The sequence below is a fragment of the Odontomachus brunneus genome, unplaced genomic scaffold (assembly GCF_010583005.1).
Source record: "Odontomachus brunneus isolate Ranch 3 - 2012 unplaced genomic scaffold, Obru_v1 Obru_scaffold_131, whole genome shotgun sequence".
Lineage (NCBI taxonomy): Eukaryota > Metazoa > Arthropoda > Insecta > Hymenoptera > Formicidae > Odontomachus > Odontomachus brunneus.
The window spans coordinates 17555-34569 of record NW_022639581.1 but is presented as its reverse complement, the minus strand read 5'-3'; the positions used below and the strand labels follow the sequence as shown (position 1 = coordinate 34569).

Here is a 17015-nt window from a genome sequence, read left to right as displayed (position 1 = left end):
ATGCGAGCGTGCTCGAGCAGGACTATCGGCAAGAATGCGGACCGACTGGAAGAGGGGCGCAGTAAATAACGCCGGCTACCTGGTGGAGCGCGTTATCTAGGAATGTCAACGCGGCGACGCTACTCTTTTGTCTCGCCCGTCCTCGCCGAGCTGTCGTCAAGCTCAAGAGCTCGCTCTGCGATCTATACCACGCACTAAAAGTGCAAGGTCTTGTTGAGGGGAGAGGGGAGGGGGGAGGGGAGGGTGCGCGGCGCGCAGTGAAGTTTCGGGGCGAAGTTTCGCCGGGAATTTCTCAGGATCCGGTATTCCGTCAAAGGTGGATGTTTCAGGGAGCGCTTTGCGCAAAAGGTATGTCGTGCAGGCGCGTGGTGTAATGTTATTAATCTCGCGGTTGTGATACGCTGTGCGCAGAGTAGTGTGTTATCGAGTGTCGCGCGGCGATCGCAAATTATTGTCTGCGCGCGAGACACGACGGATATCTGGGATACACTTTTCCGGTGAATGGACTTGCTGGCGAATGGGCGCGGGAAAATATACGTTCCCGTTGATTTGCCGCGTTGAAACGCGGGTCGTAAAGTTTAACGTTCATGCTCCCTCTAAGCATTCCCGCATTCCCTAGCCCGAAATTACGTCGGATCGGAATAATAGCGACTTTCACTGCGATTAATAATCATTAGCGTAACCGCCGCTGCGTGCAACTTTCTCTACAAATCGCGCTCCATTTCTCGGTGCATAAAATCTCTCCAAAGTTTTCTATATAATTAGCAGATGCGCGCGCGCGATTTAATTAAAAGTAAGACGCTTAACGTTACGAAGCGGCGTTACCCGCCGAGTATCCATAACGGAATTACGATCACGATTTGCATTCACAGTTGGAGCAACATTCGCCCCTTGTTGTTATTGTTCTCGGCGAACTTGAACCGCACACTCCAATCTAATAAGCGCTGCGCGTCGATCGTCGATTATCCGGACTAAATTATACATGCAAAACAGAGGCGAGTAACACGCGCTATCTCGATATCTGGGGAGGCTGCTTGCCGTCCGCCACGGGGAAAGCGCCTTTCCTCGTAATTACACCGTCGCGGTATCACGTGCTCAATCGTGCTAATTATTTCGCGCACTCGAACGTCGAGATCAGACAATTACTCGCCCCTGTGGACAGGCTCGTAGCATGCGACTCGAGAAACAAGAGAAACTCACCCCTGATCCAGCCTGTCGACCGGGCCGCCAGGTCCGATCATCGCCGGGTGTCCAGGTCCCATAGGTCCTGCCATAGGATGTCCTCCTGGGCCGAACGGACTGCTCGGTGGTATACCATACTGCGGCCCACCGAAAGGCTGCCCGTGCGAAGGGAAGTGCGGGTTACCAGCACCCGGTGGTACGAACGGTGGTCCCGATGATCCCGGTCGCCCGACGAACTGCGGTGCGCCACCGGACGGCGAGCCGAACGGGCTGGGCCCGGGTCCGTTGTAAGGGGGCCCCGAGTTGTTCGGCGGTGGCGGGAAACCGGTAGAATTGGGCGGTGGTCCAGGACCAGGTGTCGAGGAACCACTCGGCGCCGGCGACGCGGTATACTGCGGTGTCGCCGAACCAGGTGGTGGGCCCTGGTATGGCGGCGCGCCCGCGGGACTGCCGGCGTTGCCAGGGAACGGGCTCGGTCCTTGGAAGCCCGCATTACTGGGTGGACCGCCTGTGCTGTTGTACGGACCAGCACCGGGACCTCCGCCCTGGCCGACGGAATTGGGTGTAAAGGGCGATGCCTCCGAGCCGGGCGGCGGGCCCTTCCAGGAGGCTGGCGTTCCTGGATCCTCCAGCGTGGTGGTGGCTGCCAATGGCGTGTTTAGGCGGCTACAGCCTGTAAACAATATTCAATCATTCATTTGTATTAATTTATTAATATGTTCCTGTTGATTAACTTAAATCAACTTATAGAATAATATATAATAATATATAATATATAATAGAATAATATATAATATTGAGTGTGCCTAGTTGGAGCAGTTGCAATATATATGTTAATGATAATATCAATAGGTTAACTGGTTCGAGCTAATATCACACTTGATATCAGCAGTGCGGTGTTACGTAGCCACTAACTGTTAAGACTGTTAGTTGACTGATGTACACTGATGTAATGAATTAAAAGAGAGAGTTAAGAGGGAGTGAAACAAAATATGCTTGTTTCTTATACCAATTTATTGCATCAGTGCACATCGGTTCAGAAAGTTCTTCAAAAAAGGACAGATCTAATGTCAGTGTCCAAGTAACACCAGTGAAACAAGTGTATCTTGCTTCACTCTGACTCATTGAAGCAGTGTGCACCAGTTCAGGAAATGAAAATTGAGGAGAGGAAGAACAGACTTATTGTCTCGACACACATGTAAGGGTATGAACAGTTATTTGTAGCGTATGACTCATCGTTGTATCCAAATGTTCTATCTGCATGATATTCATGACAGAAAAGGTAATCAAAAGAAGCTTATGCAAGCTTTTACACGAATGGGATTCTTTCACATCATGGAAGCAATTGCATCTCATGCTCCTGCATGCCCACAACAGCAATGGAAAGATGCATCTGTCATAAACAAGTACCTAACCACAAAAATCATCATCCTGACTGTTACATTGATGTGAGACCTAGTCACAGTCGAACCAGCAACGAGTGCAACTCGAGATATAAACATTTTTATAGGAAAATCACCATTATTTGTCCCATTGGCCTTCATTGTCCCGCAATCACCCAGCTCATTCCATCTCACCGATCACCCGACGCGTATGGAGCCAGCACGCAGCTTCGACAAACACGATCGCAAGTGCACGAGCTCGCTTCACTTCCTCTCGTCCACACGGAGACGAGAACGCCGGCGGGATGACGCGCGAGAACTTGTCCCGACACCTTGCTACGTAGCGTTCGCGCTTTGAGGTTATGTGCCGGTACACCTAACCTAACACAAGTACACACAACGCGAGACCTCACGGCGAGCCTACCAGCACGTCGAGGCACTCGTAAACGCGACGAAGGCACTGCGGCCCTTTTCAAGAGTCCGTGCGGATCGCACGTCGCGACACACCGCGCACGGTCGCGAGCTCTCGGTGCAGCAGCAGCAGCAGCAACAACAACAAGACGAACGGTCCGTGGTGCGGCAGTGGTCGCGTCGCCGGCATTTTTCCAACGGTCGTCGCTCCGCTTTGGTAACTCAGGACACCTCGACCAGCGGGACGTTGTGTTCCGGCCGCACGCCCGCTCCCAGACGCGTGCACCGCTGCGACATGACGCTACTACCCATTCATCCCCCGCGTCGTCACATTGCAGAAAGTTCGCGACGTTCCAAACACAAGCGACCCCGCGAGTGCGCCCGCCCGCCGCCCGCGCGCGCTCTCACTCTCTCTCTTTCTCGACGAACGAGAGAGAGACAGAGGGCGGGAGGGAAGAGGAGCAGAGCGCGCGAGCGAGTGAGAGGGAGCGAGAATCGGGCTGAGCGCGAGTTAACACCACCGAAGTCAACAGACGAACTGTTCCAGAGGCCAGGGATGTAGCGCGCAGGTGGCGCTTAGGTATACACGAGGGCGACACTGCTGTGAACACACTCGTCGCGTTTCACGTCGCGTGAGGGTCAAGCCTCACGGAATCGGTGGAAGCGGCAGGTGACAAGATATATTCCCTCTGGCGGCTCGCCTGTCCTCGAGTCGGCGAGTCCCACAACAAGATTGCATAGCAGTGCGTCACCAGGGAGATTCTCGCGACGGAGATGAAGTTTCGCACGTCGAGTCGACGTCGCTTATTTCACCGACGGCGGCGTCGTTCACCGATATTCCTGTCACTCACACGTGCCACTGCCAATGATCGCGGTGCGATGCACATACGCACGTGCGCCAGGAGCGTGCCACGCACGCACCTCGCCCACTAGCTGTTCTCTCGCGGACCACGTGTTCGACGCCCTCCTTCTCTCTCCCTGCCGCCCTCCACCACCTCCGCCAGTCGTCGTCCGCGTCACCGTCTCTCGCTTTTCGATCTCGCCACTCACGCCCGAGTGTCAACTAGATTTCTTCCTCGGCCGCAGACGATAATTGCTGTTCCACGGGTGGACGCCGATGGTGGCTGCCATTTTTTTCGCAATTTCCCTCCGCTTCGCGGCGTCGACAGCTGCGAATTGAGAATACGAGTCGCGACGAATGCACCTTCGTCGCGTACACACCCGCGCCGCGTTCTCACGGCGCGACGTGACGCGCCGCGACACCGCACCTCACGTATCTTCCCCGAGGAGAGTCGTTCGTCCGTCCGTCCGTCCGGCCGGCCGTCTGTCCGCGCATCCCACCGTCCACCCTGCCAACTTCCGCGTGGTCTCTATTGTTATGCACGACCACCTCGCCGGTTTCCTCACGCGAATGGCGACGCGCCGCGCCGGCTCGCGTCACCGCCAGGCGTCGCGCGGACGTCCTCCCGTGGCAGCGGGGCAGGCTATCGCGACCGCGTCGCCGTTACGTCGCGTCGCGCGCGTCCACGAGCGCACCTACGCGGGCGATCTTTTTTTTCCCCCGAACTGTCGTGGAACCGTCGCGAGCGTCGTCGAAGCCAGCCACTACTACCGCTACACCTCGCTACTCTCGCCGGGTATCGATTGTGACTCGCGTGCGCCGCGCTTCGCGTAATTTCGCGGCTAACGTCCTCGGCGGCGCGGTCGCTCTTTCGCCGTCGCTACTTCGCCACTCGTTCGTGTGGCAGTCGCGTCCGACGTTTCTTTTTGCCGCTTTTGCTTCCGCTCCTCGACTGAATGCTGCTCCTAAGGAACGGCGACCCGACCGAATTGACTCGCTCGTCGTGCCACGACTCGAATCCGACAATCAATTCGCGGCACGCGGCTGTTACCTTCGGTTTACGGCGGTAATTTCCGATCGATTAATCAAGTGGAAACTTTGGCAACGCGGTGTCGCCTGTTGCATGCGAGCGACGCCGTACATGTACGCGTGACAGCGAGGTTACGATACGTCAAAAATTCGGCCGGACCGGGAACGTTACCTGGCGCAGTTTCGCGACGGCTGTTTCGTTTTGTTTTTTTAAGGCTGTGTCACGCTGCGGCCTACTTAGCGACGCACACCCCGGCCTGTCGCGCGCCTCTACATCGCCGACTCTCCGCGCACTTCACTCGGAGCACGCAGCGCGTAAGATCATTTTCCAACGGTTATACAACCCCGTGCGCGACGACGATCCGCTCGGCGATCCCGTGCCGATCACTTACTCGCGCGTACTCGCGGAAACGATCCCATGGTCGCGAGTCACGAGGTTATCGTTGGGAGTTCGCATTGCTCCCGAGAAGCCACGTTTCCCGTGCAACTCATGCGTCACTCGCGTCCGCCAGCGCGACGCCTATACCTCGAGACCGGGGGAGCGGAAAAACGCGGGGTGGGAATAGAAGACATAAAAAAGGAGCGGAAGAGAGAGAGAGAGGAGAGAGAGAGAGAGGAGAGGAGAGAGTGAGAGGGAGAGAAAGGGGAGCGACGATCACTACAACCGCGGCGGACTCGCCGTCGTCGCTCGCCCCCAAGTACCGGGACTCGCACGCACCCCACGGTGTGTTGCAGTGTTCCCCTCGCGTTTCCAAGGTGGCAATCGCTCCCGACGGATAGGCGGGATAAATAGATGAACAGATAGATATCCGTGTCGCGACAAAGACGTCAAAGACGAACGCGTGCGATTGCGAAAAGCGGACAAAGAGAGAAAGAAAAGAGGAGAGACAGAGAGAAAGAGAGCGAAAGCCACTCGCCCCACGTGGAGCGTCTCCCACGGACGCGTACGGCCCTGCGCGTCGAGAGAGAGCTGCACCCCCGACCGCAACGGGACTGCGCCTCGCGCCGCGGTTACTCTTTCCTCCCGTCGGCGTCGCCGTCGCCGTCACCACCGCTCTTCCACCGCCACCACCGCCAACCACCGCTGCCAACCACCGCGGTGTATACCGGAAAAAACGTCGCACGGCCTCGCCCGGCGCGTGTGTCAACGGAGTCCGGCCGACGTTTACATTGTCGTCATCGTCGTCATTGAGCACGAGGTGCCAAACGACGCGCGACGTCGTCACGGAGAACGCAATGAGTGGCCGCGAGGTGTACGCGCCCTCGCTGCTGTCCACAAGGGTTGAAAGACTTTCTCTTTCTTTCTCTTTCCCTCTTTCCCTCCCCCCCCCTCTCTCTCTCTCTCTCTCTGATGCGGGCATGCAATGGCGCGCCGCCGCATTTTTTCCTCATTCGCTCGTCGCTTCAAAGTCTCTCGTCGCGGGGGACTCGACACTCGCCGCCGCTTGACAGTGTCACCCTAAAAATCAATAAGGGGTTCACCCCCAGCCCTGTGCTCGCCCTCCTCCTCCCGCTCCTACTCCTCCTGCTCCTTCTCTTCTTCTTCTTCCTCCTCTCTTCCACGAGGCTCCTCTCCACTGTTCCTCTCTCTCTTCCTTGTGTTCTCGTTCTCTCTTATCCTACCTCCTGTCTTCCAGGAACGTCAACAGCGGGGGTTGACCTGTCGCAGAGGTTATGGCGGTTGAACGACTTGCATCATTCTATTAAGCGATGATGCAACTCACTGAGAGGCCCGCTAACCCCCAAAACTCGCGAGGTCGCGGATCGTCGACCGTGCTTTTCAATTCGCTTTGCGACTCGGAACTGCCTGGCAGATGGAGATGTGTGTGCAACCTTATGCTCCAATAGTCCGAATTTTAAAGAAAAAACAAAAGTTACGCGCCAAATAATCACGTCACACCAATAATCGCATGTCAAATGCATTTTACCAAAACGAACGAATCGATCTCGTTTCCCGGTGCTTGTCAAAAAATTCGTGTTTTCTCTCACTTTTTTTTCATTTTTACTCGAGATGAAAATCAGAGTTTTTCCCGATAGATTTCTTCTAATTATACATTCAATCTACTTCTATCTAGTGAGATTTCATTACGATGGAAAAGAAATCCGTAAGATTTGGGCGGCGCGACACTGTCGAATATTTCCATGCAAAAATTGCGGAAACGAAATGTTGCAGCTTCACTTGAGAGATTTGGTCGCGTGATAGCTCGAGCAAAATTATCGAAAAATGCGCAGAAATTGCCAGGCACGGCAGAGGAAATGCGTTCTCTTTTCCATAATCGTTCACGTCTATATGCATGCGTGTGTGTGCGTGTATATGTGTGTGCGCGCGCGCGCGTGTTCACGTCGAGTTGGCGACTACACTGTCGCACTGTTATGGTCCCTTGCTCCTTCCGTGAGTCGTTAGTATAGAAACACGGCACTACGGAAGATTATGCCGACCTACCTCACCGCCTGCCTGGGAATTTTGGAGGAATTACTGTACGGAAGTTCCGTCGCTAAGGCGTAATTGTAAAACACTACGGAACGATCTTCATCGTCGTCCGTAGAATCGTGAGTATACACGTGTTGGCGTATTTCTCTAAGATATATGTTCGCTATTCTATTATTCTTTTTTATTATTCAAGTGTATAGTCTTTAGCGGACTTGTCTTACATGAAGAGGAAAGAAACGATCAATCTCGTTAAAATTATAGTCATTCTCGGCGTCAACTATATCCTTTCTTGTAGTTCCTTTGCGTAGTTCTAACAAAAAGATAACAATATCGATACGCATGTAAAAGACTATTATTCATTACAGTAACACTTGCTATATATATATATATATATATATATATATATATATATATATATATATATAAAAGAAATGGTTCTCTTGACTATAATTCTTTCACTGTGAGATTATAGTTACAAACGCCAAGTTACAAGTGCTACTGTTTTCTCAATGTAAGAGAAGAATAAAAACTACTCTCAGTCCAGAAATATATCAGCCGACATACGTCCGAGCGTAAAATTTTACTGACGAGAAAAGAAACTGGTATCGAGGCGAGATTTTACGTTTCTCGATCGAATCACGTCGAATAACGTCGCGCGGATAGTTTTGAGGGGATACTTTGACATAACGATTTACCACATTTAGAATTCTGTCGCAGGACGTATATACAGAGAGTAATACAAGATACTTATAGAAAATCTCAGAAATAATTTACGTCAGGGTAGTTCAAGGAAAACGCCGCATGCGTTATATACACACGAGGACGAGTATATATAACCCTTTAGATTCACTTGCGCGACCTGGCATCGATATCAAGCGCCGTAAACAACGTTATATGTACTCTGGACGGTAGTTCGCGATGATTTTCGCGCCGGGGCACGCCGCGAATTCTCGTCGTGAATTATTCAAGGTCGCGCGTGTCGGCCGGCTAATACGAGATTCAACTTGGGCCACGCTCTAGCGGGACCCCATCTCGCTGTCGCATATTTGCGCACGCTGGAGCTGTCAGCTCCACATCCTGATACGTATCTGCCGAGGAGGTGCGTTGGCACGCGCGCGGAGGACTATGAAGTCGATAACCCGTGATTCGGAGTCAGCGTGAGATCGCCATTTAGACGACCCCGAGACAAGTCGCCTGCGGTGTGAAGACGGCGGATGCGTCAGCCGTCTCCTCGACTGCCAAACGATTAGATGCCGGTGAAGCAGCGACGGTTGCGGCCGCGAGATCCCCCGTTTTTGTTTGCCGATTTCTTTGCGCGGGAATACTTCCGTCGCAAGGATCTGTGGTCGCGATAAATAACTCATCGACACGCAGGAGAGAGTCTAACGAGACTTCCTCAATATTACGAAGAGCGCTTTCCCGGCGAGAAGCTAAGCCTTAGCCGAGTTAACTAGGTTTAAACCTAGTTCCGATAAACGTTATCGACCTGCGGTTTCAACTCCAACTTTATTCTCCTTCGTGGAAAAAAAGGAAGTCGCGGAATCGGGAAAGGTAGCCGGGCGATGGTCAACCGCCGTGACCCAATAAGATATCTCGCGCGAATTCCCATCGCGGGTCGTTCCCGAACGTTGCGACTTTAAGGTGAAAGTACCAATGCCTGGACATGACTCTGGACATTTTCTTATGGTTTTCGTCTCTTTAAATACAAATATATAAACTTTTAATATACTGAAAAAAGGGAGTAGTTGAGTTAATGAAACCTGAACCAGCAAAATTCGTTCGAGTAAACGTTTAGTCGGCTGAATGAATTATATAAGTTGGAAAAAAGATTTGATAATAGTCACACACACGCATACATTAAACCTGGGTAATAGTTACCAGATTGGTTTTGGTAAAATAATTCCAATTGAACATGTAGGTAAAATATAATCAAATAATTTGATAAATATTAATAAATAAGCAAGACTTGTAGTACCTGTTGCCAAGACTTGGTATTTGTTGCTAAGACTTGGTGACTATTACCAATTTATGTGGCATATATCATCAAACAATTTGTTAAATAAAACCATATTTAGTAATACTTACCACATTACGATAAATATAGGAAACGTGATTAAATACTTTGGCAATAGTTGCACTATTTAGTAATTATTACCAAATCATTTAGTATTATTAAACAAACCACTTTAATTCGACTAAATGAAGAATTTGTGTTTTACTAGTTATTTTGTAATTCTTACTACATGGTTGGTATCGCAATGAAATGCTCAGTCAAATGCACTTGTTAACTGTTACAAGACTTTTTCTCTGTAGTTGCTGTGATGAGAATTATCAGTTGATTTAATGATTGCGATTTAACTGTATCATTTAAATTTATGATTTAACTGTATGATTTAACTGTATGTATTGCGATCAACGCTACTTATTGCTGCACTAGCGTATAACTTTTTCAATAAATGCAATATTTCTTTGAAGACGGGTAACAGCCGATTTTGCCGATTCAACTGTCTTTTTCCCTCAATACAGAGAATATGCATACGTATATTTTCAACATATTCTCCACGTTGAAGATTTGAATATCCGTGTTTGAAGACCAAAACGATAAGAACTCCTAAATTAGGTTCGTGTCCGGGCATTGATACTTTTACCTTACTCGCGATACAGCTCGCGATTGTCCTATGCGATAATTCACGGCTTGCCTCGCACTCCCGCTGACGAAACAGCGCGTTTTCGACGGTTCGCTTCGCGAATCTGTCCAAGCGCACCAACGTCGATCAAAGGTACGATCAAAGTACGTTTGGGGTGCGCGTCGGGTGAGCCGACGCGAAAAGTGGCGTTCGCGCGTTCCACACGGACGCGATAAAGATCTCAGGGCGAAAATCTCGTCGGCGAACTTTCCCGGAGCGCTTCTCTCGCCCGCCCTCGTCGCATCTACCACACATTTTCCCGCACGCGGCTCGGACAGAAATATCTCCGCGGCACACCACGTGTGCCGCGAGGTGAATGACAGTTGCAGACAGTTCGTACACAAGCACGTTCCAGTGACCCTGCTGCTCGAACGGGCAATCCGGCGCGGCGCGACGCGACAGCAGCAGCGCCGGTGACCCCTCGGGCTCTCTCTCGCGGGCTCGCACGTGCCCTTTCGCCGACTTCCCGCGCCTCACCCGGCCGCTATCCTGCAGTGCGGAATGGCCGAAGAAAGCCGCACGCCGTTCAGAGATATTAGGATAAGTTTCATTCATACAAACTTCGGAACAAATCTCGACCTTCGGGAACTGCCGGCCACGCGCGGTCGAAGTGCACGAGCGACTCTCGAGTTTGGACAAGACTAGCGTGTTGACGTGGGCGGAAACGGCTTGTTTCTTGCGGTCGTAAGAAAGATTGCGAGAGGACCACGAGACTATATCCCGGTGTGACAGATGTAGTAAAATTCATAGCATTTGTTAAGTTTGTTACAACTGTCATTTCGGAATGACATGCATCGCGACGTTAACCTTTCAGTACCTTCAAATTTTTGGAAAGCATGTCGCGGTACGCATGGAAATAGAGTCCGCGACACATGGACACCTGTCCTTTTAATACCTTATCCTTTTAAATATACCGTGTCCTTTTAAGTATTCTAAATTATGCACGAAATTTATCGGAGAGCGAGAAAAAAGTGCTGCGAGAAAGCTGGGGGAGTTTGGCGTTTTCGAGAACAGCTCGCAACCATCCCTAACTGAACTCGGAAGCCTTGGAGTTCACGATACACAGGAGCAAGTTGGATCTGCGGAAAGGCACGAAGGGAAGACCAGAAGAAGCAAGTTCGTGGTTGGCTGAGCGGAGTGGCACGAGGAGGTAGATGTGAACAAGCACGGCAGAGTCGGGCGGAGGAAGAAGAGGAAGAGGAAGAGGAGGAGGAAGAGGAGGAGGAAGAGGAGGAGGAGGAGGAGGAGGAGGAGGAGTGGGGAATAGGTCGATACGGTAAACTATTGTCTGGCGGGTGAAGCGCTCATGAGAACCGGAGACGCGGAAGACGGTTTCGGTTTTACGCGCAGTCACCAATTCCGTACGAAATGCGAAGATACGGAGTCGCATCTCGCGCGCGAGGACCAGTTCGCGCGGTTAACAACTTAAGAAACCCGCGTCTCTCCGCGTTTACGTAACTTTCGCGCTGCTGCTCTCGATCGATACCGTCAAACTTGCGATCCGCGCCGCGGATATAAACTAAGAATGGTTATTGATACATCGGAATGCATCGATGCCTCGCGACAAACATCAACAATTTATTCGCTTATTAATATCTCCGAGATACCTTCCCGATGTAAGTTGTTCAATTAACTGGTGTAACGCACTTCCCTTCGCTCGAAACGGTATTACACCTGATCTCTCGGGCTAAATATTCCTGACATTTCTTTTCGTCATCAGAGACAAAGTTACTCAGAAGGTAGACAGCTCGGTCGCGACCTTTTACGCTCCGGCGGGAGATCGGAGAAAAGTTTTGTCGTCCGCCACCAAGGCGGGCGATGCCGGTAAAGGTGCGTCCAGATCCGCTGCGTTACGTTTACCGAGCACCGTGTCGCTTGTGTGTAACGTTACAGCGAGCGACTATAAACCACGACGTAACACGCAAATGAGCACGCCTCTCTCCCGTCGTCGCTCGTTGTCACGCGTTGTCTCCCTACATCGTCGCGATTACACGGTAACGCAACGCGAGTCTGGATGCGCCTTAATACTGCGCGCAGAGAACGCGCACATGGCTCGGAAAAGTGATCGGCGAATGCCCGATGCAGAAGTGAATTTCGCGATTCATTGGCGACGCTCTATGGCGCGCGTCGAGATGATGTTTTTTTCGACGGCGATCGAACCGCCGCTGTCTCTCGCGGCGAGGACGAGTTCATTTCGACGCGTGTCGCACATACAGGGTGTCTGATATCTAAGGGAGACTGGGGCTAGATGCCCTATATTTTAGAATTTCGAAGTTACGGCTTCTCAGGCAACTAATTGTTGTCTGACTGTACAAACATGATAGAGGCAACCTTCTTCTATGTATTAATACCCTATTAACTGTATATTTTGTTTTATAATAACCAAGAACATGCAGATATGAACACAGCCCTGGTACTAGCTTTAGTTGCCCAGTAGTGCAGAGTAAGAAGGCCACGTAAAGAATATGTATCCTGATTAGTAGTTTCAGAGTCTCCACGAGAGATCTCCATAGCCCTCCTCTGCCGGCCTTTTTATTATAGACTTATACTTTAATTCGCCCACCGCAATGTATGATATACTGTTTCTGGTAATAAATGCAATTTTTATTCATAAAATGATAGAAGTAGAACATTAATATGCATTAATATTGCCAGAAACTGTATATCATACATTTGCGAGAAATTTCATTCAAAATATCTAAAAATTAACAAATATTTTTTAAGTATCACATACACACACATTAACATTTCTTGGGTACTATTAACATTTATTTGAGAATAAAGAGAATTTTTATTTAAGTATATATTAACGGTACCCATCTAAGAAATATTTGTTCATTTTTAGATTTCTTCTCAGTGTAGTAATACATCACTTAATTTGATTCAGTCACGATAAAGAATATTAATAGAAATTTTTTAGAAGCTCGAAAATTTACTTTAATATTATCAAATCAGTTTTTTCTATTTCTTAACTGTAATATTATTCCGATTTTAATGAAACTCATTAAAAAATATTTGTATTCTAAAAGGACCATTTCGCGCAATTTTACATCCACTATTCCTAAAAAAATCCTAGTAGATTCGTTTAGCAGAATAGAAAAATCCTTTACCATTCTGTAAACCACCATGGTAATCATTGAGATTCATGAAAGTAAATTGACCAATTTACGCGCGCAATGCAGTGGCACGAGTTGTGTAGTTGCAGTCTGAAGAAACATGTGTCTTGGGCTTGTTTTCTGATCTCCTAATGGCAAATATAGACATGCGACCCGAGATCATATGTAAAGCTGGAAGCTTGCAGAAAACATAAACAGTCATATTCAAACACAGTAAGCACAGTAACCAACTACAGTCGATTGTTCTCCTTACAGTTTACGAATTAATTGTGAATGGCCACTTTCTTACTGTTCAAATATTACTGTTTACACTTTCCTGTGTGTTATCTGCTTAACACACGACTTCGTTGCAACGTTACTTCATCTTTCGTTGTCACCCGATTTTCGCCATTACTAGGAAACAGTCAAATTTTTAAGACATGTCTCTTCAGACTATATACAAAGCTCGTCGCCCCCCTCTTCATAACGAGCGCTCGAATACCTAAAGCTGAATTAGAGTGAAGTTCTCATTAATGATATTTTGCTTTTCTTTGAAATTGTACTTTATAGCCGTCAAAAACGTAAAACTGGTACTTTGCATCCAAGCTAAAGTCTCCCATTGAGTCCTAACATAAATTAATATCTACTTGGATGCAAACACGAGAACCGATATTTTTTATAATTATTTGAAGAACGATTTCATGTCCATCAGAAGCGTGTTAACTTCTCCTTTTCAATGGTGTAAGTTTCAAGTCGCTACGACGTCTATAAGCGCAGTTGTCGACGTTTGTATCGACCCGCGTTCTCGATCGGCCGGCGCTACCGTTGTGGAGTAAGTCGCGCGTGCAGAATAGGAAACAATAAAGAATTTTTGCAGTACCGTCTTTCAGATACGATAAATGTTAAAGTCACGTGAAAAAGTTAGGTCTAAAGACAAAACTGCGCATTCGCATTGTTCACCATAACGCTATTCGAATAACATGTGACATTATTTCTGAGTGAACAACATTCAAAACAATGCGACGCAGTTTCGTCTTTAACCCTTAAGCACTGATAGGAATTTGGTAGACTCCTAATGAAAAAAAAAACCTATTGCTGTTTTACTCCCGCTTAAGCGTATACACATCGCGTCCATCTATTTTTTCTTTGGCCCGTAAGATACGAAGTGGCGACAAGGAAAGACGTTTCGCACACTTTCTCAGGTAACTTCAAAATATTTTTGTAGATATGTGTCAATGCTTAAGGATTAAACCTGATCACGTGGCTTTAACGTTTACCGTATTTAAAAGACGGTATTGCAAAAACTCTTTAATAGCCGCGTTCCGCAGCGCGTTTATACGCCAAAACCTGATATCAACGCCGCGACTCTAAACATCTCTAAGGCCTGCGTTAATAGTCGTCACTTATCTTATGTGATTTTATCTGAAACTTATCCCACGTGAGATACTCAGATACGAATTCAGAGTTAGAGCCTAAATTTTTTAGTTAAATTGTATGACATACGTTATATTTGTAATCGCGACTCAACTGAAAAATTTACACATCTACCTATTTCAAACAGATAGATTCAATTCTGTAATCAAATCTGAAAATCTCACTTGAAACAATGACGACTATCAATACACCTAGCTCGCTGACGAATCGACATAGCGAATTGAAATAAAAAGTATTACACGTCTGCGAGCTGCCCTTTTCTCGCATCTGTTTGGAAGAGTCGAACGTCGTGATCGATCCTCAGCAAAGACGCTCACACGAACGACACGCATCGTCTTTCATACCGACTTCAATATGAATCTCGATGACAAGTGCCCGAATGTAAGATTTAAAACACAAAGGATCGCACAGCAATCGCGATCGAGGTCGTATAACGTGGGAGAGCACCGTGGGATATTCTTTTATCTGACCCGCTACTTAGCCCCGCTCTCGAGTGGATAGTATCTCTTTGAATTAAACTTGTACGACACCAGGTCGCGCCGCCTTTCCAGTTTTAGTGCCGTGCTTAGAGCACGAGCCCGAAGATTACTGTGGCTTTCAGCATTTGCATCCGAGATGCAACTATTTACTTTTGCATACTCGCATACATTTTTGCCGCGTCTCTCCCATCTGTCCCTCGATTTAGCCTTGCCGTTTTTACCTCTGCCGGGCCGATCAAACTATTAATTGTACTCGCTTGCCCGGAATACCTAACGGTACGCAGTCAGGCAGCAAGAACTCGCGACGCGGCGCGCATGTATCTCCGGTACCGCCGCAAGAACACGCCCTCCCTCGTGTAACGCACCCCGCCGTGGATCCCTCTTAACCGCGGTAAAAAAAGATATTCACGTCGCGTAATTCGACGAGCGCGCGGCGTTGCAAGGTGGGTCGATCGCCGCTGGCGGCTACGTAAATGACTTTTCCGAGCGACGTTACCGGGAGATCGGTCGACCGAGCTCGTTCGTTTCTGCACTATACGTGCGACTTCGGCCGGTGTATCGACGAAGAAATTAAAGCGTTCTCCGCTCGAGACTCACCGTCGCCTCGACGACGGCGACGAACATCTCTCGCCTTTATCCGAGCGCGCGACAAAGAGGACGAGACACGCCGCGGCTCCAGCGGATTCCCGTGGGCGAATGCGGGTCTACTGCGATCCCGCAGTGTACATAGGGGCGGTTTGGCATGCGGCGATGCGCGACAATGCTACAACGGCCACGTGTTTGCCGATTGTCACCGGGGGGATAGAGAGGTAAACACAATTTTGCCCCACCACCTTAATCATCGGGCGAGCGAACGAGCGAGCGCGCTCGCTCGCTCGCGCGTCCGTACGCGCGGCGAGCAATGATGTATACAATTGCAGCTAAACATTCGCATACTACTTTGTTTGTTGTGACAGGCGCGAGGCCGGGGGAATTGGTAGTTTCAATTCTGAGATCTAGTTCCGGATCTCTACGCGCGTGTCGCGCGCCGCACGAAAATTCATCGACCGAGCGTACCGCTCGATACAGGAGCGCTCAGACGAAGCAATGTTAAAGCAAATAAATTTGTTTACAAGTCAACACTCTCGTATTCGCGAAGTAACATTACACGTCACAGATAGCAAAAGTAAGTCAAAGCGACGCGAGTCTATGATCGCTTTCTCTCTATTTCTCTCTTTCTCTCTCAAATTTTTTGTCTTTCACCTTATACGTAGCGTTGAATTACAGGACCAAACTTTATTGCTGCGACGAATGAGAAAAGAAAGAAAAAAACTTAAGTCACTAACTTCCTTTGACTTCATTCGGCGAATGGGACGCTTGGTTTATGTGTATAAATTAGATGTCTCACCTGTGTGGAATTAGACATCTCACCTGACATCGTCATTATTTGATGCTGCGGTCTATACTCTGCGATACAATAAGCCATGGTTTATCGTCTTTCCATACAGCGTCTACAAATCAAACAAGACTTATATTTATTTACGGTACATTAAGTATCTTATAATCTTTAAAGAATAATGTCTGCATTAATAGTGGTTATCTAAAGCTTGTCTCACATCAGATCTGAACATAAGACTGTGTTGATAATCGTTACTTGAAGTCCGTTTTTCATGTAACACATTCTCAGATTTATATTCAGAATTACATATTCAATTTTCTTTTAATTGAATTATAATTAATTTAATTGATATATGTGAATCATATCATATTATTATACATTATATCTTTATTCGCGATTCACGATTGAAGAACTCTCACCTATCTGTGAAATCAAATCTGAGTGTCTTATTTGAGAAAAGTTTCAAGTAACAAATATTAATATGAACTTTAGAGTTGAATCTGAGTTTTTTAATTGGATCACATGATATAGTGTGATATGATATCAATAATTTCAATTCAAACTTTAAATTCAGATCTGAGCATCTCTCTGTCTCTCTCTGTCTCTCTCTCTCTCTCTCTCTCTCTCTCTCTCTCTCTCTCTCTCTCTCTCTCTCTCTCTCTCTCT

At 48.4% G+C, this 17015-nt stretch overlaps 1 protein-coding gene and 2 long non-coding RNA genes across 4 annotated transcripts in view; 1 reads left to right on the top strand and 2 right to left on the bottom strand.

Annotated features, from left to right (window-relative positions):
- Nucleotides 1-1196: 1196 nt before the first annotated feature.
- Nucleotides 1197-1675, bottom strand: LOC116850018 (proline-rich protein 2-like). The gene is made up of 2 exons (XM_032827780.1): nt 1643-1675; nt 1197-1574 (listed from the first exon to the last, which is right to left on the bottom strand). Exons 1-2 carry the CDS (start codon nt 1673-1675, stop codon nt 1197-1199), a joined length of 411 nt encoding a protein of 136 aa, XP_032683671.1.
- Nucleotides 1676-1710: 35 nt separating this feature from the next.
- LOC116850016 overlaps nt 1711-17015 on the bottom strand; it is an 18257-nt gene continuing 2952 nt past the window's right edge. The window contains exons 2-3 of the long non-coding RNA XR_004379242.1: nt 16359-16461; nt 1711-1855 (exon numbers count right to left, since the gene is read on the bottom strand). This is a non-coding gene — a long non-coding RNA (uncharacterized LOC116850016). The remainder of the gene's footprint in view (nt 1856-16358; nt 16462-17015) is intronic.
- The window catches only part of LOC116850017, a 3845-nt gene continuing 2884 nt past the window's right edge, over nt 16055-17015 (top strand). Inside the window, exons 1-2 of one of the 2 annotated variants that reach the window (XR_004379244.1) lie at nt 16055-16136; nt 16225-16494. This is a non-coding gene — a long non-coding RNA (uncharacterized LOC116850017). The remainder of the gene's footprint in view (nt 16137-16224; nt 16495-17015) is intronic. The other variant, XR_004379243.1, reaches the window with a different exon arrangement.

Coding starts and splice junctions, on each gene's coding strand:
- LOC116850018 (XM_032827780.1), bottom strand. CDS start 1,675: ATGCGGGCTTCCAAGGACCGAGCCCGTTCCCTG. Junction 1,575..1,642: donor AGGACCGAGCCCGTTCCCTG/GCAACGCCGGCA, acceptor GCGACACCGCAG/TATACCGCGTCGCCGGCGCC.